A 25774-nucleotide genomic window follows, 5' to 3' on the forward strand; every position below is an offset into this window, starting at 1 on the left:
TCCATTACCAGTTGCCACTTTTTCTATTTTCATTTCCTTTTCTTTATATTGAATACTATATTCTCAAATCTCTTAACATAGCATAAGCTTCATTTGGTAAAGTAAAGGATTATAATTCATAATGATGGATAATGAAGCAACCATACCTTCATCTTTAGCTTCTACAGAAGCGGAAAATGTCGACACAGAGACAGGAAACTCAGATAAATCACTTTCCCACATCAATCGATCTAGCAACTTTCCTGAAACTACATCCAATCAATTACAATCAAACAACCCGTTTCGCTCATCAACCCTGACAGTATCGGTACCATCACTGGAGTCAGTGCCAATTTCTCAACTAAGGACTAGAATTGCAAATGCAGAATTGGTGAACTATCCATTCAAAACTTTGAATAGAATCTTGGATGATTTGAAATGGACAATTCCAGTCCAAGAAAAATATAATTTCAGCATGTTAAACAGTAAGCCAATAGATTATAGTGAGGAATTGAGTAAAGTTGTTAATTCGAGTGTCATACATTTTGAAACATTGATTTTAAATAATGATTTGGAGTATTGCAAGTCAGTCGAAAAAGTCGAGTATTCCAATAGTCAACAAGTGCTTTATATTATGAGAGGTATTTTGCTGGATAAGAAGCACGGGACTTATCATTTCAGATTAGCTGCATTAGAAACCGACTCTAACCCTTTTGTAACTAAACTCATTGATAAACATCAATATCATGTTATCCCCAAATCCAGCATATCCGCACATGATTTACAAATTTTGTTGGAGAATACTATAGATGTTGATAAGATTATTGATGATGCATTTTTCAAGAGTTTAAACTCACCAAATGGTCAAATCCTAAGGGTAACATTGTTCAAAGCAGAATTCACCCAAGAAGATTTAGTACCGTTGACGGACGAGGAGATAATACGAGAACGGTATTTAGAAGGAATTAAGAGACACCCAAATCTATCCCCGGAAACAATTCCAAACCAACTCCATTGTATTAAAACTTTGATAAAAGTGTTACGAGGACCGGTTACTTTGAAACCCGAGGACACCATCAAAACAATTAACCTCAAAAATACAGTTATGGATGCACAGATCGACGTCAATTTACTTTTTGAGAAATTGTCATTTACCTTAAATGGGGATGAAGCAGTACCACCAGACTTGAACAATTTGCCAGACTTGAAGGAATCGTACATAAGAAAAATCTTGGAGTTGATATTCTTTGCGAAAAATGTAATGGTGCCAAATAACGAGTTCCAGACTTTGTATTCATTTTCCGACAATATGTCTCAAGTGTTTCACACGATCGTTGAATACGATAAAAACGTGAGTGTGAGACATTTCAGTAGCAATTATTCAAACAGATTTCCATATTTCATCAATCTTAGCGCAAGTGCTTATTTCTCCGATGAATTGATAATAAAATGTTTCGAGCTTACAGTGCAGTCTGACTCAATCAACCAGTTATACTATGTGGATTCCTTAAAGCAAATACGAAGTTTCAGAAACAATAATGGGGGTTATTCAGTAAACAATAAGCTTGATATTTATTTCAGACAGAGAAATTTGATAGGCTACAGTGATTTTCTTGAGTCGATGAAGATATTGGGATTAGCAGTTGAAAGCAATGAAACAGAAACAATTGATGATGATGTTATTATTGCAATGTATCGGAGCCAATTTAAAAATGATCCCAAGAATTACCAGTATTATAATAATCATTTGAAAAGAATTGCTGGTATCAAAAATTCCGAGAAACTTGATGATTTTATTCAGAAAGAGTTGCTACCAATCGATTTAGCACTTGAAGAGTTGAGTATTGAAGAGATTACAGAGGATGATGTTGTGATCACTGCATACGAGTTCAAGCTTGACGAGTTATTGCAACTGAATGGATTCAACGGCAATGCTAATGAAGTCATTTTTTTGAATAAGGCATTACTCTCAGTTGCAGTTCATCGAAGAAGTTACATATTATTGGAGTATTTGGAAACCAAATTACCTGATTACGTAAAAATACCCACAATGAATGAAATGACTACTCGCAAGGCATTTGAAACACTTGATATTGATGTCCAAGCTCTGGAATCTGAAATTATCAGTAATTTTCAAAATAAATTTCTCAAGGGAAATGTCGATATTCGGTTGTTGAGATACGCATTAAAATTGATTGCTGAATCCAAGAAATCAGAGATATTATTAAGTTTCTTGAGAACTGGTAAAATAGATACATCATTACTCCCAGCACAAAACTGGCCTGCTGGGTTAGATAATATTGGGAACACATGCTACTTAAATTCGTTATTACAATATTATTTTTGTATAAAACCATTACGAGAATTGATTTTAACATTTAATGAGAACAATTTTAGTGCTAATGATTACCCTGAAACGAGAAAGATAGGTGGGAGAAAAGTAGAAAATATGGAGCTTCAAAGATCAAATCAATTCGTTTACCAGTTGCGTCGGTTATTTCAAGAAATGATTTATAGCAACAAAAGATGCGTTCAACCTAGTAAAGAATTGGCATATTTATCTTTTCTTCCATTGTCACAACCAGTTAATTTCAAAAATCAAAAGAAGACCGATTATCTGGGTAGAACTACAATTGAGGAAAATAAACAAGTTCAATTAGCTGAAACCAAGGACAACCAGAGTGTTGGCACAGAATCTGTGCATGGCGAACTTGATGGAGTATTATATCAACAATCAGAAAATGGACTCAGTACTGATAAAGATGTAACTATGACTGATGGCGATGATGAGATCAATACAGAAGTAAAGGATATTATAGACATGGATAGGGAAGTTGAAACTGGAATGGAAATTGAAACAGATGTTGATGAAAGCAATAAAAATTATTCCATGGCCGTTGAATCACCCCTGTCGTCAAGATCTATGATTGAGGATGAAGTAGAAACCCCTGATACTTCTTCAAGTGAGGATGACGTTGTGGGATCGAGTCCCAAAATATTACCCATACTGAGTGATCAAATTGAAAGCACAATTGAAGTTGGTAGACAGCAAGATGTCACTGAATGTATTGAAAATGTCACATATCAAATTGAGACAGCATTACCACCACAGTTGATAGATAAAGATGGCGAACAACACGATTTAATCAAACAATTATTTTGCGGCAAAACTAAACAAACCATCACTCCCTTGGATAAACCTGATGAGCCACCTAGAGTTTCTTTAGAAAGGTTTTTCAGTTTGATTATTAATGTTAGTGATCACCCCAAGAGTATTTATGACGCGTTGGATTATTACTTTAATGAAGATGTGGTTAAATTGGATGAAGGATTAGTTAAAAAAAGTATTACCATTCTGGAATTGCCACAGATTTTGCAATTCCATGTGCAACGAGTTTTATTTGATCGTGAAAAATTGATGGCATATAAATCAATTGAACCAATTCCGTTCAGTGATAAGATTTATTTGGATAGATACTTGGATACCGATGACGAAGAAATCTTATATAAAAGAAACCAAGTGTTTGAGTGGAAACGTGAAATTCTGAAATTACAACAATATAAATTTGATTTATTGAAAATCGACCCTGAGACATCGGTGTCATTGATTGATAGTTTGAAAATCACGGAAAAATATCTTGAGAACAAAATTATCCTGGACGATTCTTTGAGTATTGAATTGTCTACCATACAAACGATTAATGATGAGATCAGAAAATTAACATCGAATTTAGAAGATATTGATAATCGATTGAATGAATTGAATCATTTAATAAGTATACAGTTCCAAGATTATAAATCGATTGCATATAATATATTTGCCGTTTTCATTCATCGTGGTGAAGCAAGCTATGGGCATTATTGGGTATACATCAAAGATCCACATAATAATAATATATTCCGGAAGTATAATGATGAAATTGTCACTGAAGTTCCTGCTAGTGAAATATTCAATTTCTTGGAAACAAACACCGCTACTCCTTATTATATTGTTTATATCAAAGAAGAATTAGAATCAAGTTATATAGAACCTTTAAAAAGGGAAATTAAAGAATAAATAAATAAATAATAATTTTATCATTACAAATAGTATACAAGTAAATGAATAAATTTGACTGCTAGTTAGGCTTATTGATGAACGAACAATCAATCAGAGTTCGGTGCGCTTATTTACAATTTCTCGTGAGTAGACAGTATCTAAATAAAGTTATAATAATACAGAATCATGTTAAATATAAATAAATGATATATAAAACTACTACTTCTATAACATGATACACATACATAAGAATTTAACTTTGTAAAACATAGTGTCATTTTTTCAAGTTTTAATTAAATTTACTTATTCTAATTTTCTCTTTTTATGATCGTTCCCATTGTCATCACTATTACCGTTATCGTTTTTATTATCATTATCTTTGATTGATTTGATTGGTGGCAAACTCACCAGACTACCTGTCCTTATGGATTTGTCCAATTCACTAACACTAGGCAATGCCCCTCCCGTCAAAGATACCACTGAATGATTTTCAGATCGCGAAATCGCAGCTCCAGAAGTAGAAGTGGGTTTGGATGTGGATGTTATCATGGTGGTTGGAGCAGTAGATGATATCGGTTGTTCAGGTATACTTCTTGGTGGGGTGGCATATCTTACTCTTTTAGGTGATGGTACCCTCAACAGTTTTTGATGTTCATAAACAGTATTGAATGAATTACGTTGCATAAAGTATGACGATTGAGGGGCTGGGTGTTCTGCAACGGGATTAGGTAATGAGTTAGTTCTAGATGAGGTAGTTGATGGATGATGTAACGTTTGCTGTTGTTGTTGTTGTTGTCGAGAAAGTGGTCTTGTTACTGGAAGGGATGATTGAGATGGTGGTGCAACAGAACTGTCATTTAGTTCTTGCTTGGCCTCCTTTTGTTGCTGTTGAACAAGTGGTGAATGATTTACTGGTGTCGGGGCTTTATTTAAAATTTGCGATTTATTACTCAGGTGACTCAATGGAGAGTAAGTTGATTCGGCTCGATTGCGGAAACCTTGGGGTGGCATTGCTGGGCCCAATTGAACTTGCAGTTGTGACTGCAGTTGTTGAGGGTTAAAATTTGTAGGTGGGTGAGTTGGTGTTGATTCTTCAATTAAGATTCTCGAGCTATTTCTAGATGGTACTGGTTGCAATGGGTCATATACAGACAAGTTTCTCTTTGAATTATTACTGTCTTCACGTGCACGGAAGACACCATTATTAATTTCTGAACTCCCCAGCGCACGATTGTTTGCATAAATTGTATAGTGAGGGTTCAAAGGGTATGGTTGAGGAGCAACGTTGAGGTTGGTTGTAGACGGATTCCTGGAAACATTAGTTGACTCAAGATGATAGTTTGAAGAAACAGAGTTACCATGCTGTTGTTGTTGTTGCTGTCCTGGTATATGTGGTGCAAAGTTTGATTGTTGAGGAATAAACTGATTATTTAATCTTTGCATTCTTTGGCTTACCACATTTTTCAAATCTCGTATATCAGTTGCAATTCTGTTGTCATTAGACAATTTCTCAAGAATTTCCAAAACTGCCATAGAATCTGCTGTTTGGTACTTTAGCTCATTTTGAAGTATCTCATATCGATTATTCATTGTAAAAAAGTCATTTCGCAATAAGTTTATTTGATTAGTCAATTCAACAAACTTAAAATTTGTAGCATTTTCAAAAGATCCTTGGACGTTGTTTAAAATTGATGGTCTCGTAAGATACTCCTGTGGAGATTGATTCACGGCACCTGGTGGAATTGGTCCGCTAAAAACAGGTGGGCCATTAGGTACAGGCTGGGAAGGGAGTTGCTGCTGCTGCTGCTGCTGCTGCTGCTGCTGTTGCTGTTGCTGTTGTGCTAATGGTTGCATTGGTATAGGAGTAGATGGAGAACGAGGTCTCATGTCAGCAGGTGATTGCATGGTGGTTATACTGTGATGGTGAACAAAATAATGAGCACTATCTTCATTTTGATAAGAGTAGCCAGTGTTGTATTCCATTGGATGAGAAGTCGGTGGTAAAGATTTTATATTGACAACTTCCTTTTGTGCATTCAATGTCTTGGAGCTTCTTCGTTTTATATTCTTTAACGATTCAGTGTCGCCTTTTCTAAATTGGTTGGTAGAGTGTCTAAATTCCCATCTATTTGATTGTAATTGTTGTTGTTGTTGTTGATCGTCTTGGTTTAAAAATGGCTCATTTACTTTATGGAATCCATACATGTTTAATTGTCTTATAAATGATGCAATATTCGTGTGCTTGAAATATTGGGACAACACTCGAGAAAACTCTTCTCCTGGCGTTACATAAAATGAATCCAAACTTGGAGACCACCATATAAGATGGGATATCGACTCGTCATGCAACATGTCATATAATTTGTGGATAAAAACAATTTGAGTTTTCCCCGTTGAATTGTTATTACTAACGTTGTTATTGTTTGTGGTAGTTGTTCCGCTGGCGCTACTAATACTAGAAGCTTTTGATTCCAGATGGTCTCCTCTAGAAGTATCTGTGTCTTTTTCTGGATTTAATATGTTGTTCGACTTCATATCTATAGGTGGATTCATTGTTTGTGGTATAATTCTTGAGTTGACTGAATTCTTAGGAACTGGGGAGCTTCTATTTGAAGTGATAGAGTTTTGATTGTAGGGGGTGCTATGATTGGTATGTGGACTTCTTGAAGTTGGAGTAGCAGTCGTTGTCGTACCAAGTGAAGACAGTACCAAATGACTCATGGATGAAATACAAAAGAATTAATATGAAATAGGTGGTGTATTTTTTTTTTCTTCAGAAGTTTTTTTTTTCTTCCAGTTTGTGTTGATGTCTGTTTTAACGTTGTTTATATGTAGGTAATTTAGGGGGAGAAGAAATTAACAATAGATTAACAATAATGCAAGAAGAAAAAAAAATTTAGCAGGTGGAAAATTAAAGTGATATTGGCAAAACAATAGCAAATATAATTTGATCTTATTCCCTTAAGCGATAAATGAACTTATTCTTATTTGGAGTTATGTTTGCTCCGAATATTCTTAGAATGAAATAAAACAGGAAATTTATGCTCCTTTTATGAGCAATGGTTGAAATGACAATTTCAATCCTCTGAAACGAATATTAAGACAAAACAAAAAAGAATTCTCTCTTTTAAGGATTTCCGTTACTATATTGCAAGTGGAACCGAAGTGTTTTTGCTGGACTGTTTAGAAACAGAAATGATGTATATGCAACTTGGGCTACTTAACGTTGGAAATAGGTAAATTAGGACCAAGTAAAACAGCGAAAAAATGTTGGAAAAGGACGAAAAAAAAAAACCTGCCACAGCAAACTTAAAAAAAGAAAAGAAAAGTGAAAAAAACGGTTGTGAAATGGATAAGTAATTGAAGTGATCTTGAAAATTTCAACTGTCAGTCTCCGCCTTATTCCTAATTCTAATTTTTTCTTGATATGGGTAGCAACTGGTTGCTTGATATATCAGGAATACTCTTGGTGAATGAAAGGTAAACAGCAATAAAAAAATGAAGCAATTGATGATTCGAAAATTCAAAAACTAGGGAATAAAGAATTTGAAATTCCAAATAAATATTTTTTTTATATTGCTAGCTGATGGAAATGAAGTATAATAAAGGAGAATATGAAAAATAATTTCGATATTGTCTTTTTCTTTATCACAGTTGTATAAATCGATTTTAGTTGTTTTGTAATATTATTTAATATAATAATACTAACAGTAGTGATACTTATTTGAGATGGTTTTAAAAGAGTGAATGGGGGAAACTCAAATAATATTAGTTGAAGTGGCAATAATAATAAGGATAGTAAGAATGTTGTTTTATTTTAATTAATTCTTAGTGAAAGAAATTCTAGACCTGGGGGGACCCTCAAATAAACAATAAATTCCAAAGCTTGGTTGATTTCTTGAAAACCTTTTTTTTTTAAGTTGAACAAAAAAAAGTGACTTTATCAATAAAGTGGCGATGGTTAAGTTTTTATAGTTTTATGCTTCTATGCTTTTCAATGGAGTTTTTCCTTTTCTTTCTCTATTTCCTGCGCAAAGATTTGGTACCTTGAAACGCCTAGTATTTATAACAAAGGAAAGGAAAAAAAAAAGAAGATTTGATGACTGGATTTTGGAACCGGTGGGGGCTATCGGCAATGCTGCTTGTTAGAAAAAATAGAAATTATAACTTTGCACTTGAAACGTTATTTGGAAAAAAAAAAACAACTTTAATATTATGCAAGTGGATCTAAAAGTTAAACACAATACAAAAAAAGGACGTAGATGTATTGTTACTTAAATGTTTTTAGTTTGTGGTTTTGAGCTCTTGAAATTTTTTTTTTGTTCTTTGTTTTGTGTCGCAAGAGAAAAAATAAGTTGATGTGCTGCCAAGTCTAGTTTAGTTTTTTTTTTCAGAATCTTTTTTWWWAAAAAACGAACTAATAATAACAAGAACCAGACGTATTAAATTTTGTAGGGTTATGTGGTTGGTCTTGAATTAACCAATTAACCAAAACACTAATAATGATACTTGGATTGCTTAATGTTTAAGTTGTGTAATTCCACTGATCGAACGATAGTGTGGTTTCTATTTATTTCTTTTTCTTCTGTTGGTGAAAACAAATCTGTTGCTAATTGGTTTGAAATCAATGAGAAAGTGTTACAACAGGCAAGCACCGAGAAAGAACAGTTTTTTGTAAATCTGGTTTCTTTCACCTCCTAGATAGATTGTTGTAAGGTAGTTGTAGATAAGGTGTTTGCTTGAATATTACTCAATGAGCTTGAAATGAATATTGCAATATTTAGACGTAGGAGTAGGATGGATGGAAAAATTTGGTTGCTCAATTGTTTTTTGAGGTTTTTCTGGTTCAAATTTGTATTTTTAATTAATCGAATGTAGCACGACTGTATCCACGATAAATCAATGAAGAAGAATTCAAAGAGTTTGAAAGTTAGAAGAATTTAAAGACGGCACGAATTCCAAAGGAGTTTCACCAGTCTTTATATATAGTACAACAGAAGAGGAAGAAATATTTGCAAAATACAATTGAAAAAAAAAAAAGAAAACAGAATCCAACAACATAATTCACAATTAACTACTTGAACAATAACAATACCATAGCTCTTCTCTCTTATTGCGTTGGCTGAATCAATAACATTTCTTCTTCTTTTTCTAGTTGTTGCCACTATTATTATTATTATTGTTATTGCTCTGTTTCCTTTGCCTTTGTACCGAAAAGAAAGATTCTTTGTAGTAAGTAATACCAACACCAGTTCTACACCTATGATCACTACGTTCAATGACATAATGGTGTTTCTATTTGTGCTTGCTACGCTCTATTTTTCTTCTTCTTTTCTTCATCGAATCAGATAATTTTATCATTATTTTTATTTGTAACGCAACACGCAACCCTAGAATCAAAAACAATAGGGATTGAAATTATTCAAATAGGTAGAATCCCATTATTTTGCTTTGCTGCATACTGGATATCATTTTCCACCAGCTGGAGAAGCATATAAGTTAGAAGTAAGAACATTCACTATAGTATGTTATATATAAATGTACAAAGCGTTAAATTATTTGCGAGCAGACAACTCAACTATTCAGTCATGGTTGTATAGCTGATTGTATTTCTTCTTCTTCATCTTCTTTGTTTTTATGTTGGATACAATGTGAATTTGTGTAATATAATATCTAATATGCTTGTGACCCAGTTGATGGTGATATTGTTGGCAGTGGGAGTAAGCAATATACTAAATTAAAAGATGGAAAAAAAAATATACCATCTAATGAAATGAAAACAACAATCCAAGAACCAGGATCAGTAGAAAACTTTAGCTGAATAAAATGTAAGGGTTCCTATACTACATAAATTATTGTCCATTATTACAACATCCCAATAAGCAGACTGTGGATTGAAGCTAAATTATTTATTGTTATTTACACGGATTTTCGGCACCCCCCTTCCGGCTTTATTATTTATCTTATTATTTCTTTTCATTCAAATATTATTCTGGGAAATGAATTATACCATATTTTTATAATCTGGAGTAAGAGGGAAATGAGGAGTTAATGGGTAAGAGTGGTATATTTTTTTCTTTGGATTCCTACTCCACTTTGAACATTAGAGGGTTTTATATACTATTTTTACAAAAACATAGTATCTGCCAAGCATAGAATGGTCTCTCAGTGAAGAGAATTGAGTATGATGAATCTTATACTGTAATAAAAGAAAAACAACATACTGGTGACGATGAATACAATCGTATCCACTGCAGTAACACCTAATAGCACAAAATGGTTTATTTTTAGTTTTAAGAGGCATTTGACCTTGTAGATCAAAGTTTCCCTTATTGTTTAAATCACATATCATCTTTATACAAAGCATGGTTGCATTGAAAGAAGACTAAATGCATTCACTTGTGATACAATAGGAAATACAAAACAATCACTATCGTCAATTGGAGTAACCAATAATAAGAAGTAAATAATAAAAAGCTTTTCCATCTGTTGTATTGTGTCTCAATTGGAAACCCAAGGAATACAAAAAAAAAAAATCAGCTAATTCTTTACTTGTTTATTTTAATTTTATTTATTGTCAGTAGCTTGCATCTCTCTTGTTTTCGTTAAAGATTTCGAATTGTCATAACAAGAATTTAAAAAGTCAAATGAAAAAAAATGCATAAGCTGTGAAATAAAAATAATAATATGTGAAAAGACGTGACGAATTCATTTATTTGACATTGCTCAACTATCCACCTAATCTGCACGCTAACTCATCTCATACCCGATGTACCCTTTTACTTTTCGGGATTTGATATTATATTTCTCATTAACCTGAAATATTCCATAATTTCTTGGTATTGATATGTATATGCAATAATCACATGAAAATCAAAGAAGATCTTCCCTCCCTACGCCATCACCACCAAAGAGTAAAAGGTGGAGTAAACGTAAGGGCATTGGAATATGAGTATATTTCTTATTAGGCGGAGAAGATATTTATTTTTTTCTATAGTTTTGGTTATTATTCATTCGTAGTACATGATAAGAAATGACTATAATAAATCTCTATCTTCATGTACATCAATGTAATGGTTTGTAGTCTCATACATCGTTTAATTTCGTAGATTGTAGATTGTTTATCTTTCCAAGCAATTTTTTTTTTAGACTTTCGCTAGATTTGTAGGTTAATATGCACTTCCTTGAATAATGATTGGTAATAAAAAAATAAAAACAGTAATTGTCAACATTGCAGTTAAGGCAGTGAAATACAGTTTTAAAGGCAATGCATGAACGTAATCAATGGGGATGAGGATGATAAAATACTAAAGTTTAAAAAAGTTTGCATTGAGATCTCTTACTAGCTCTAGCGAAAGATGTTGTTCAATATATTGCAATAACTTAGCATTTCAATCTGGGTGTTCTATCTTTCTCAACTGTTGCTAACAACTTTCCCTAAAAACCAGTCTAACTTTCAGATAAGTAATTACTTCATTGTATTCAAAGACAATACAAAACGAACAGCAAACTAGAGGGACTCCAACGGATAAATGCATTTTATCCATCCCTATGACCCCATACGTTTAGCCTTAAATTAAGTTAAAAAAAAAAAGACAATAACGGACTAAAACAAACAATGGCAGAAATAACTTTAATAATTGTTACCACACTAGTTTTTAGGTGAAATTGTCTTTACAGTTTCCAAAAGAATATATTTTCAAACACCTAGAAGTCGAAACATGACATTCTTAATAATTCTCCCATCCATTGTTCCCCAAACAAGAAAAAAAAATGAAATTGTATTATTAAAAGGTTCTTGAATTCACAAGACAGGTTAATTTGTTATTGAATCACAATTATCGTCGTCGTCACCATCACCTACTACCCAACAATTTCAAAGATGACAATAAAGCAAAAAAGAAATAAATTTGCAAAATAGATAACTGACACTGGCAAAAACTCACTTACATATTTGTCCTAAAAGGGGAATCAATATCACCAAGTCTATCACTACATAAAGATAATGACGATGCATCCAAACATGAATCAAGAGAACAAATCAAATGTATCAGCCAATCGATTTTGAATGCAAAGTAAGAGCCATTAATCCAATGTATTCATATTGTATCAAATTTTTGCCCCTTTTAGCGGATATTCATTTAACCAAATCTAGTCCTGACCCTTGATTTGAAGATTTAATTAGTTAGGTTGTATTGATTTTTGTGATGCTATTTAATTTATTCAGATGAATACACATAATACATATCTCGCCGGACTAAAATATTGATACTTTCAAGATGAATCAATTTCTTGGCAATTCTACTAATCACCATTTTTTTCACTACTACTACTACAACAACAATGTGTTCAAACAGGAAGAAGAAGTTGCAATGCCAAATAATTATAGAATATTCCAATAACTGTGTCTAGAACATACTTTTCCTAGTAGTAGAGTCAAACAACATGGAAGGAATAGACGCAGACTATTCTAATTTAGTTCTAACAACACAATTTTGTTAGAAAAAGGACAGAAACAAAACTGCATGCATATGTGTATACAATAGAACAATTGATATCAAACACAATAGAACTAAATTTGTATCAAGTAGAAATCCAATCCATTATCGTCTAATATATATGTCTTTATTTTCTGTACAACCTGGTTTCATTTCTAGTTGTAGTTTCATGTTCTAGTGCCCCTCTATCAAAGCTCGCTTGACAAGCACTTGTAATTCTCACTTTTTGTTTCAATTGTTCAAACTATCTTCATAAGTTTTTTTAGCAAAATAGCAACCATTGATGAATATACATCTAAAAAATGTATCAAAAGAGAAGAGAAACTAAGAGAAACGATTATTTCAAGTATGTAGCTTCATAATCTTCTACTCTTTTTTTTTCTTTCTACCCAGCAACGCAAAAAGTTAATGGCAAGTTTTGGCGGCCGTTTTGAAGACTCACTAAAATAATAGATCGATGATTATTTTAGTAAACGCACCAATTCTTGATAGCTGAAAACAACCACAATAACAACGACAATTAATAAAGCGTGCAAAATACAAAACCATAGGTCATAACTCTTTAAAAACATAGATTTAGATCCGAACTAAAAAAAAACTTTCATAAAAAAGAGTTACAGCTACTCTGTATTATGAGTAATTCTACTGCTTCCTGCCATAGCCAATGGTTAAAAATGAGAACAAAAAGGGAACCTCTAACTATTAATAATAATGTTTTTTTAGATCTTTAGCGATCTATCGAAGTGAAGTTGTGGAGGATAAAGTTTCTGTATCCGGTAATAGTTTCCCCGTTGAATTCTAAAGAGAGAAGCCAAGTTGAAAGAATAAAGCTAATGAACATTGTGCTTCATATGTTCCAGAACAAACATAAAAAGGTTAATATGTAAGAACAGTTATAGAAAGTGAAAAAAAAAGCACGTTATTGTAATTAATAACCCTTGAAAATGTTTTCCATTGTAACAAATTCTACCTTAAAATGGGTCCATTGTTCTCTGAAATGAGAAATATTTCGTTGGTAGGTGTATAGTTACAGAATGTTATACTTTCGTTTAATCATAACGCAAAGTATAAATCAAACAACAGCCACAAATACATAGACCTACACACATAGCAAACTAAATCTGTGGCAAATCCTCTTTTATTTTTCAATGACAATGCAATTCATCTACAGTTGCCACAAATCTCTTACAAATTCACTTTTTTGTCTATTTGTTTGCTTTCCTCTTAGCTTTTGGAGTATGAATGCCGCCCGTTGCTAAGCTCTACTTCGTCAGGTCTAATATCTCTAGCTCATGTGTCTATAGAAAACACACAAAAATTGAAAGCTAAATATTTTAATTGAAGCAATTTAATCTTGGTTGTATTATAATTGTTTGGTTTTCTTTCCTCTGTTTTTTGTCTTGCCAAAACTAGCTGGTCTAGTCTAATCCAAATCGAGACCTATTCTTACATTATTGATTCCTAGAGTCAGGAGAATTTGTCCTTTTCTTATTGCAAACCACCACGTGCCATTGAACTTTGGAGTCACCGATAAGCCTCATCATCAAAATTTAACTTCTCAAAAGCCATAGTCTACTACTGTTCATTCCAGCCATACTTGTACTTTGCATTGTTTACTATAGATTCGGATAAATTATTTTTTTCTAAATACACTTCTCGTTTAGCCGAAATAAGCAAGAAGCGCTTAAGCCTCCGAAAGGCTCATAATCATGGCAGTTGTTAGCGTAGTTCTTGTTTAAACCCAGCCTATAGGTATTACTGCTAGTCTATTTTGAATTGTCTAAGGATCCATTTAGTGTAAAGAAATAATAGTATTTTTCTAGGTTGGAAAAAAGTATCCCTACTACTATGCCCAAAGAAACATAAAGAAAAAAGGTCAGGGAGAGAGCGCAGCTGGAGCTCGTGGCTTTCGAAATTTCAAAACTACCATGCTGTTAAACAAATGATTAAAGCAACATAGCAAACAAATGACTTCAAAAACAATAGTTTATTAATGGTGGCTTTAGATTGTTATATTGTTTCATGTTAAGTATAATACAATGACCAGCGGGCCAAGTAACAAGATAATGACGTGAGATGATGATCTACATCTAAAAGTATGTATGGGGCGTGAGCTTACATCTACGGCTAAAGGCTCATAACAATTGTGATCAACTTCATGTGGTCTTGCATATATCTTATGTAAGTAGCACAAAAAGGAACAAGGCAAACTAACTAAAAAGTAATAGTGACATCCTAAAAGTCCTTTTTTTTGGACTGTTCTTGAACTACTGATACGTTTCATTTTCTAATGTTAAAATTTTAGTTCTAATAAAACATGGTTTTCTTTTGCTTTCCAATGAGCAACACAAAATGAGTACCTCCTTGAAACTAAACCAAAGTATTATAATTTCGTTAGAAATTATCTCTAGATAATTTAATGTATAATTTGTTATTTTTGTCTCTATTGGGCTATGAATTTATTTTATTGCTCTTAAATTATGAATAAAGATATTTCAGAATTTTGAAGTTGGAGCTAAATTTATTGCCATAACTATGATGGTTTGACTTTCAATTACGAAGGTTGATATTCCAATAGAGGTTAACAATAGAACATTCCAAAGAATGGCCGTACAAAATAGAAAAGCGCAAAGTATGTAGAAAGTCAACCAATAAATCAAAAATAGAGGTCCTTATCATTGTCTTTCCAAACTAAACAAATGACTTAACAATCAAAGCACATGGGATACTCCAGCCTATAAAAGTAACTAGCATGAATTAGACAGTTTTCTTTGTTTTGTGATTATTGCTATACATATCCCTTGGTGATTTGGTAAATTAATACAATAATAGTGGTTTTTAAACATCCCTAACTAAAATTCTAGACTTCCTCTACTTTTCTTAAAAAGAGCAATTCAACGAATATGTAGTTGATTCCAGAACACACACACCCCTAAATATTTAAAGCGAAAACCGGTATTGTAGCTAACCCCTTTTTGTTTTGCAAGTGTACTTATATTCTGCAATGAAGGTGACGAAACAACAAACCAAAGACCAATGTGTGTTACATTCCAAGGAATTCTCTGCATTTCTTTGTTTTTTTTTTTCTTTTCAATGCAAGGATAGGAATAAGTACAAGAAACTACTGAATTCGCTAAATATATCGTTATTATTTGTGTAATTTCAGAAAACATTCATATTATGGGACTTGTTTGAAAGAACAATTTCTGTTTCACTAATTATGCCTACTCGGATATTTCTTGGTCCAGTTATACCATGAGGAATTACCTTCGATACACCAATATTTGTTTCATTAAAAAGATAGTACAATAAACATTGCTAGAATGTGGAAATAACGGGTTTTAGTTGCAAAAAAAAAAGAAAAAGAAATCAAAAAATAATTTCGGATCAATAAGCAATGAAATTGAGATAGTAAATCCGAGTAGAAATAATTTTAATTTAGTCACCAAAATTAAGAATTACTCCTATTGTCTCTTGGTTTTCTAGTGCCAGTCGTACAATCTAAGATATCTAAGAAAAGAGAAATTGATAACTGAACAACTGAACAATGAGGTGAAAGTAATACAAAACATAATTAGCTTGGAATTATAAGCATAGGCAATTATGTCATGGCATTGTTTGATTATCAGCTTAAAGATTATTGATAAATTGGTAAGAAATACCGAGAATATAAACTACGGAGGTAAGAAAAAAAAACGCAAGACGCAAAATCTCACTACAAGCCAGGGCCAAGGAAGTTCTCAAAACAAACGATGAGATCAAGATTTGCACAATGGTAGCAACTATTCGTGTTCGTTTTCTTCTTCAAACCTGATTACTAATGACTTTCAATTTAGATACCTCTCCCTTACTTTGCCACGGGTACTACAAATTTATCGTGAATAAGACAGTGTTTATACAACCGGTACGGTAATAAAATATTTGACTGTAAATTCACTCAAAATAAAATATAGAAAAACGAAAACATGAAAAATTATCTATTGAATCTGAAACTTACAAAATTGTAATGGAATAAATATTTTATAACCAAAGAAACAGACCAAGTCTTTGGATTTTATTATAAATACACAAAGCTGGAAGAGAGTAAATAGGTATTTTCTTGACACTATTGAGCGCCTCCTTTTTAGTTTTTCTTAGATTTGTTGACAATGACAGCAAGCTTCTGTATAGATTACAACCAAAGCAATTAAGGTATTTGACTAGCGTAATGGATGACGACTTAGTTCAAGACGATTAGTGAGTGATTTAGTTCAAAAAACATAGCGTATTCCCTTTGTTTCGTTTTCATGAGTGTGATGACAATATTTCATGCAACGTATCTGATCCCCTTCTTAGACAGATCTTTTTTATTTTTTCTATACAATAAGCGTTGATGCTTTTTGAATTTTGTAAAATATTTTATATGCAAAATGTATCTAGGGTAATTTATTAGAAAGTATATTTTTTAAAAAACTATTGAATGTTGTGAAATGGATTATTTTCAATTTAGAATAAAATTCCGTTTCAGGTTATACAGTTTTGTTTTTGTCTTTGGCTTAAATATGCTTGGTTGACGGACTTGCTTCTCCGTGAAGAGAAAGCACTTATCTCTTCACAAAATCTTTCTAGTGCTTGGTACTGAGAGTGTGTTATTTCTGTATTCGTGTAGATACTTGGCAATAGCATATTTAGAGATTATCAGTTGTGTGAGAAAAAACTATATGTCATTATCAAAATCTTTTTTGGTCTAAGGTTTCTTCCAAAATTGGAAAAAAAAGAAAAATGAATAGTAATGACATTGTAGATCTGTCAATTAAGTTTATCTCAAATAGATTGTTTCAAATTCTCCTTACTAGTATTATTCAAACTCCTGTCAATTTATTATCCAATATTCACAACAATATCAATATCTTATAATCTCTTCACAATAAATATTCTTGTGCCATAGGATAGACATTTTTATCGTTATCTAACAACCTTTAATGAAGCCAGCGAAGAGTTAACACTGATAAAAAAATGCTGTTGATCTTCAATACATTGCTATATTGTTTGTATTAGCTTTTAGTCTACGGCGTTTTTTTCTCACTATAATACTGACTATCTAATATCTTTGTTTACATTTGATCCACTTATCTATAGTAATAGTCAAAATACAAAGGGGAATTTTAGAGTGTGTTTGTTTTTCAAATAGCTCAGACTGTACTCAGGGCTCCACACCATATCTTCTTCTTCTCCACTTTACTCATATAAGCAATTTAATTTGAAATGCAACCCACAGCATACTTATCTTTATTGCTCCACTATATATTGTTTTTTTAATATTCTGAGGCCGTATATTGTTGTTATATTATTGTTTTATTAAAAACAACACCTATTGTGTTAGTGATTTATTTTAGATAGGTTTTGTTTTCTCATTACATTGCAATGCGACAACAGGATATAATTCAATAGTGGGGCATGGTTGTCACCACCACCACTACCAACGATAATTTTCGGTTAGAAATGATCCAAGAAGGGATTAGAGAACCAGTGGGGTGGTCAAAAGTGGGGCAATAGAGAGAAAGAAAAGAGAAGTTTAGACAAAAAGCACAGACTTAAAGTTTAATGAAACAACCTGCAACCAGAGCTTCTAAAACCACTGTAACAAAGATTAACAAGTATAAATAAAGCTGAATGAAAGATTGGATATACAATAATATCACATATAAATGTCAAAGATTTAGCAAAACAAAAAAAAACGTAGAAAATACAACAATGATGTAAGAAGATAACCAAAAGGACAAACAATCCACAATGGTGGGAAAAAAAAAAGTGACATCGGGGATGTCCCGGGGTAGAAGATAGCTCGCACTATTTGGTGGGGTCGATTATTGCTACTACTACTACCTCAACAACCAAATGTATTCTTCACCCCATGTTTTTGTTAGTGGCCATTTTCAACAAAACAATAGTCAAACTAAATTTATCTGGTTATTGTCTGAAATTTCTATTATTTTCCAAACAATAGACGAAAGAACAATCTCTAATTCTTACATAGCCCTTGATCTCTATTTAGTAACCAATTTGATGACGTTACATTTTTCTAAAAAGACAAAGGAATTTCATTTCATTTTTTTCTTTTTTCTTCTACCGAATGGGCTTTTTGTTAATTGGTTAGTTACTTGTAATCCGTATTCCTTGTTTCAAGTGATAGAGTTGAGACCGCCTGAGACTAAAAATCCCATATTACAACGAGCAGCTAACCATGCTAACTCCCATTCATAGGCTAAGGCTCACTAATAAATAAATAATCCATTTCTCGTATAATTTGTTACTTAACTAGCAACCTGAAATTTGGCAAGAAAAAAAAAGGATGGAAATTGCGCCTATTAAGAGAGAGAATGCATCACAGAAATCGGCTTTATTATTACTAATATAATTTTGATCATTGGCTAAGAAAAAAAAAAACCAAAACCCAACAATTTCAACTGACCAATAAAATATGACTGGCTTACTGGAAATATGAATTCAAGTGTAGCGGCAGACTTGAACACCATGACCATCACCCACTTCAGTTATATATATTTGCCACTCACTTGTAATTGGATTGCCAATCTTTGTTTATATTTACGTATTTATGATAATCCGGAATAATTAATTTCTTGTGCTGTACATACTTAAAAAAAAGTAATTAAAAAGTGGGGAAAGAGAGCAACATATAAATTTTCGGAAAAAGAAGAAACAACAATATTCTCAAGAAATAGTAAACAGAAGACGATAGGGATCGGATCTTACTAAAATAAAATAAATCCGATTCCGAAAAATAAAATAAAATAATCTATGACGAAAATCAAAAACTTGACTCGTCACCATCATCTGCCAATCAATTTCAATATTAGGAAATGAATCACGAGAATGAATAATAAAAAAAAAGAAACAACTATTACCGGCAAGAGAAAAAAAAAGCAAATATAACACCAAATTGGCACATTTCCATCTTGCTTTATTTTATCTGGTCTCATGCAAGATAGTAATAACGGTTATTATTATTATTATTATTTTTAGAGATGATATTGAATGACTCAACAAAACATCAAATTGTATAGCATTACATCATTATTCGTTGTAGTATGCATTCATTGGTGGTAAAACATATTTTATATCACATGTAACCGTTGCCACCAACAACAAGTTCTGTTACTTTCCTGATTGTTGATTCGAGAATAATAAACTCAAAACAGATAAAATAACCCAGAAATAAATAAATAAAAACCAAATCTAGAAAAAGAATTTACCAGTCTTTTGAAGTGTTGCAATTATTATTGTATGGTATTCTTTTTTTTGCAATTAGGTGATTTTCATAAAAGACTTGGTAAAGTTGTAAGTGTGTGATTGTTTCTAACTGATTAACTACTTTTTACTCTACGTATTTGGGCTTGATAGTTAACAATGTCTATTGCTATCAGCAGATGTAGTTTATGTTGAGTGGACGATAATATCCGGAAACAATCAAAATAGTAATTTCCGATGAACCCACGTTTGGTGATATGGTTTGGATATGTTTGAAATTTGCGTGATATGCCACTCACCACCTTAAAATCACAGAATGCAAAAAAAGGAAAAAGTTAATAACACAATACTTCCCTGGTGGGTGCAATTTTTCTTGTATAATTCATTATTGCTTTTTTCCGAACTTTCATCGTGACTCAGAAATGTGAGACAAACCAAGAATTTGATGCAAAAGAAGAAATGAAATGCAAAATTAGACTTGCTTGTGACGGCAAATAAGCGGATTCTAACACATGTGAGCTGGAAGTATCGCAACTGCTTAGTAATTTCATTTTCATTTTCTTTGCCTTGGCGCTTTGCTTCTTTTTTGCCACCAAATGATCATTAACACCATCACAACGGGGTTATTCAATTCTTGTCTTTGTAATGAGTATAACGCCCCCTATATCTTGTTTTAAAAAGATTGCTTCTGTATATTGAATAATCAACTCCTGTATAAATAACATATGTCAAAGGAGAAACTATCAAAGTTGTTCTATTGGATGTTGATAGTGTGATTATTTGCACCCCCTGTTTGATTGTCAATTGCTTGCGGCATTCTGTGTTTTTTTTTTTTTTTCGTATCCTTCCTCCATTATTGGTCTCATTTTAATTCGTAGTTTCGCACAAGTCGTAGTAATTGTTGTTGGCGSTTTGCATGACCACCACCAACCGCTACCGCCACCGTTATCTACTAGGGCCAACAACAAAAAAAGAAAAAAGAAATGATAAATGCACAATGTAATTTATATACAGGACAAGTAAGAAATATGTGGGCATACCCGAACAATAACATTTCTAATCATCATCACCAACAAGAGAATGATTTTGTCCTCATTCCATCACCTACACAATATGAGTCTTCCTCATCTCACACACACACACACCCAGAAATCTACCTAGACAATACTAAATGACGAGCAAAGCAATTATCATTCAGAGCAACAGCTACAACCGCAAGTAAATAAATGAGATGGAAATACCAAAAGACAATAAAGAAGGGAAACAAACAAAGACATAGTACAAGAAAAAGAAACTGCAGTGTCGAAATTGGTTGAAATTGAAATGACTAAAAAACTAAATTCTACATTATTAAATTGTATTTCCAATTTGTTAAATTTTCTCTCATTATTTTTACTCATAATACTCATTCATTCATTTTCCTTTTTCTTTTTTTTTTTTTTTTGTCTAACTTCCTTCCCCTTGTTTTCCTTTTTGTACTTGTAAGCATTTTTTACATTTATAGAATTTCCTATTTGTTTTCTTTTGATTCTCTATTTTATCATTCCATTCCATTCCTTTATTCTTGTAGTTGTTGAATACTTATATATTTATATTAAGCTTCGTTGATTTCTCTTTTTTGCTTTTTTGTTTTATTTTTAATTTCCCCCTTTTTTAAAAAATATTATCATCAAACTATTCTATATCATATCAACCTTTTATCATCCCACCCCCCCCTTCTCACAAACTTCACACGTAAATACAATTTCAGTGCATATATCTACCACATAATCATTCTATAATAGTAGATAAAAGAAGAAATATCAAACCAATAGATACCACTATACGATTTTCAGCACAAACAAACATTAATTTGCATCGTCAAACTAGACCGATCTTATTTGTCCGTAAAGTAATCACAGTTTTACTGTTCTTCCAATAATATCAATAAAAGACTTACAATAGATAGTTTTCAAGGAAAGATATTCTTGGTCAAATAATAATCAACCAAAAAAAAAGAGTAATAATATCAATAGAGTTTTCCAATCATTTGATATTTAGTATTATTTGGGGTTTTTATCAACAGATTTACAAGCAAATATTAATATAATCCTAGCCTCCCCCACTTCGTTAGAACCTTAAATACTTTGATTTTATTCTATCGAAGCTTAGACATCGACATATATATACTTGACTTTCATATTCACAAAAGAAGGTGATTTATTTTTTTTGTTTGTCATCTACATACATATATCAAGCTTATTGTTATTTGGCAGAATAATAATTAGTTAACTGTTATACCACTTTAACACGATAACAACAAGAACAMCCGCCACTACCATTTATACATATATAAAGGAATCGGTTTTCTTCAATCGCCATTAAGTTCCCAATTTCAGGTTTTAATTTTTAAATTTCTGTTTATTATCCTTTTTTTCTATCGGAAGGTCGTTCAATACTCAAATATTATTTTTATATTTTTTGAGTTTCTTTTTTTTTTATTGGTTTTTGGTTTTTATTATTTTGTGAGTGCAGTGAGAAGATTTCTTTTTTAGTATAAATTATCCCACCTTACACTAACACACACTCACACTAACACATTCCACATAATATTAAAAATACAACTACTACTAAGCTAAGTAAAAAAAAAAAAAACTTTCCATCAACAACAACAACGACGAACAAAGAGACAAACAGAGAAAAAAAAAGAAAGGCAAAAAAATCACACACACACTCAACACACATAATACAAATTTTACTTACTCAGTCATAAAGTAAAAGAAGAAGAAAAAAAAAATTTCCCATCCATCAAATACTTATAATCATATTTTCTTTCTTTCTTTCTTTTTTTCCTTTTTTTTATAAAAACCATTTAAAATTATCCAACAAATCAATCACATCACTTAATATCTACTTTAGTTTTCATCATTTTACTATTTATCCATTCAATAACACCGGCTAATTTTATTGAAGCTAAGTTTTACTCACTATTCACTATTACCCACTTTCTAATATAGCACAACACAGTTTACATATTAAAAGATGACTTCAACAAATGGACAACATTCACAACAACAACAACAGCAACCAGGATACAATATTGCCACTGCTTCATCACCAGCTTCAGCTACTGCTGCTGCTGCCGCACCAACTACCAATACATCACCTACAACTGCTCCTGGTATAGTGGATTCAACATCGTCTCACACTACTGCTACTTCTGGTGCCACTGCAACCGTCACATCACAAACAGTTATTGGCTCACAGCCCACTTCAACGACGTTAACTTCAGACCCATCTACTGCATTCCATCATCACAATCAAGAATTCAGACAAGTGTGCTTCAACCAGTCTATAGTTGCTAGCAGTGGACTCGCTGCTGCGACAGCCACCGCCACCAACAATACAGCTACTGCCACTACTAACAACACTTCATCCATTAAACGCAACTCTCCAACATCTAATGATTCTTCCAAACGCATAAGACTAGATACAACAAACAACAATGCCAACCCTATTCTCACTTCCACTAAACCACCTAAATTTGTTCGCAAATATAGATCAAGATCATTACCAATCATTAGTTTCAATACCTCAAGTGCATTTTATCCTCATCTCAGACAAAAGAAACACCATCATCATCATCATAACCAACAACAACAGCAGCAGCAACATAATCACAACCAAGATCAAAACCAGAATATTTTCAATACTAATTCAACTTTTGCATCTTCACATTCATCAGTAAACAATACTTCATTCATGTCTAATACTGCTGCTAGTTCGAGTTCCAATACCATTCCATCCCTTCCGCCAATCAACCTTCAATCGTTAAAAGAAATTGATTTGCACGAAATATTGAAGAACCCACAACTAAGACACGATATTTTATTTGATCCACAATTACAATTTAGACCTAATTTGGATGGTGAACGCGGCAAACGGAAGAAATCTATTATTGATAAATATTGGTTAGAAGTGCGGAAAGAATGTCAAGGATTTTTCAACCAAAAAGTAAAACCTGAAGAAATAAAAATCCATCGGTTACCTATATTATTTACTACATTAAGAGATATTTTATTGTCGTTATTGCCAACTAAAGATCGTCAACAAGTGAGTGAAATTATGGATATTGAATTATTGGTACAACAATTGAAACATGGATCATTTGATTTTGTAGAAATGAGTCAATGGTTAGGTGATGTTTTCAAACTGCATTGTGCACCAATGAGAGATCAATGGGTGGTGGAAATGATTGAAAAATTTGTTGATGCTTATAATTACAATAATGTTTCATATTTGGTTAATGGATTGAGAATGATTTTCCAAATTTTGGAAGCAATGAAATTAGATGTTGCCAATCATCAAATTCGAATTTTGCGTCCAGTTTTAATTGAAACTGCAGTAGATTTTGAAAGAGATTATTTTCAAACTTTAATCAATCATTCAAAAATAAACATTCACGATTCATTAAATTGGTTTTATAAGAATTTTGTCAAGAAATTTGATAGTATCCAACAACAACAACAACCATCTGGAGGTGCCATTGAAAGTCCTGCTAAGAAATTATCCACCTTACACCAAGATGCTATTAATAACACCAATTTGAAACCAATAATAATATCATCAGTTATTGATTTATTGAGTTGTCGACAAATGGCTAGTGAATTTCCTTCAACATTAGCTTTCGATCATACGAGATTGGTATTATTGAGAGCTGATGCCCGTCAATTAGTTTGTATTCAATTATGTGTGGTATTGTATAAACAATTGGTGATTAATGCCAAAGTCTCAACCAATTTATTATCTGCAAAAAATATTGCCAAAGTTCAACAAGAAATTTTAGCAATTGTTACTGATGATAATGGGAATATCAAATGGACGAAAAATATATCGGCTATTTCATTACAATTGGTGAAGAATTTATATCCTAATGAATCAAATATTAATGTATCAGATCCATCAATCAAAAGCTTAGTACAATTTAGTCATAATTGGTTAATGAAACATATGCAACCAAATTCTCAAGTTTATGGCTTGATGGAAATTAAAGTTTTCAAAGAATTATTAGCAGAGATTTCAGTACTTGTTGAAAATGACGATTTAATAAGTGACAACAGTAACATCACCATCAATAGTAATGTGACTAGTACTACTACTACCGCCAATGTAACTACAAACACTAGCACTAGTACTACCACTAGCACAACTTCAAATAGTAATGAATTGAAGAATATTGCTACAAGAATAGCTACATTGGTTAAGTTTCATTGGAATGTTTTTGGTGGTTATTACATTGATTATATCAAATCTCAACGATCAAAATTACAACAAGAACAAGACAATTCTACAATGTTACCAACCATGATGGAAGATGGTGATGACAGTAATGATGTTAGTTCGAAGAAGAAAAATGATGATAATAAAGCCAATAATACTAATCCAACATCTCATCGTGGTGGTGAAAATAATTCAAACATTGATAATACTACTTCAGCCCCATTAAGTATGTTATCATGATAGAATATAATACCACCACCACCAATTAAAAAAAATAAAGAAATGTTTTTTATTTTTCCTTACGTTTATTTTACGGTTTTTCTTTTTCTTTTCCTTTTTTTGTTAAATTAATTAATATTTAGGTTGATAGGTTTTTAAATTTCTTTTTTTTTTTCTTTATTATATATACTCATACATATATATATTAATATTATTTCACATTACATTATATTATAAATATTGCCTGTTGGAATCGTTTCTTCTGGTGGTTGGAAGGGTTTGTTAACTGTTTTGGGTTATTCTTTCCCTAGACCTTCTTGTTCTATATTGGTGTTCTCATTATGGTGGAATATCTTTCATGTAAATTTTCACATTGTTATTCGATTTCAATCTAAAGTACTGATAGTTATGATATAAGATTAGATTTGCAATATTAAAACATGTTTTTAATAAATCTCCTTGTCTATTCCCAAAATGTTCTTTTAAATAGTATTGAAATCAAACATCAACTAACATCAGTTATACTTCCTGG

At 32.1% G+C, this 25774-nt stretch overlaps 3 protein-coding genes across 3 annotated transcripts; 2 read left to right on the forward strand and 1 right to left on the reverse strand. All coding sequences in view use genetic code 12, as the record gives it.

Moving 5' to 3' along the window:
* Positions 1-121: 121 nt before the first annotated feature.
* On the forward strand, positions 122-4036 carry CAALFM_CR05980WA (ubiquitin-specific protease; the record flags this gene model as incomplete). The annotated part of the gene is made up of 1 exon (XM_710798.2): positions 122-4036. One exon carries the CDS (start codon positions 122-124, stop codon positions 4034-4036), a length of 3915 nt encoding a protein of 1304 aa, XP_715891.2.
* A 285-nt stretch (positions 4037-4321) lies between these two features.
* SFL1 (Sfl1p) lies at positions 4322-6739 on the reverse strand (the record flags this gene model as incomplete). Its single annotated transcript, XM_710795.2, has 1 exon — positions 4322-6739. One exon carries the CDS (start codon positions 6737-6739, stop codon positions 4322-4324), a length of 2418 nt encoding a protein of 805 aa, XP_715888.2.
* Positions 6740-22785: 16046 nt separating this feature from the next.
* On the forward strand, positions 22786-25263 carry SOK1 (Sok1p; the record flags this gene model as incomplete). The annotated part of the gene is made up of 1 exon (XM_710792.2): positions 22786-25263. The coding sequence occupies one exon, from the start codon at positions 22786-22788 to the stop codon at positions 25261-25263; it is 2478 nt and encodes an 825-aa protein (XP_715885.2).
* Between the last annotated feature and the right edge of the window lie 511 nt (positions 25264-25774).

This window comes from Candida albicans, chromosome R (assembly GCF_000182965.3).
Source record: "Candida albicans SC5314 chromosome R, complete sequence".
Classification (NCBI taxonomy): Eukaryota; Fungi; Ascomycota; class Pichiomycetes; order Serinales; family Debaryomycetaceae; genus Candida; species Candida albicans.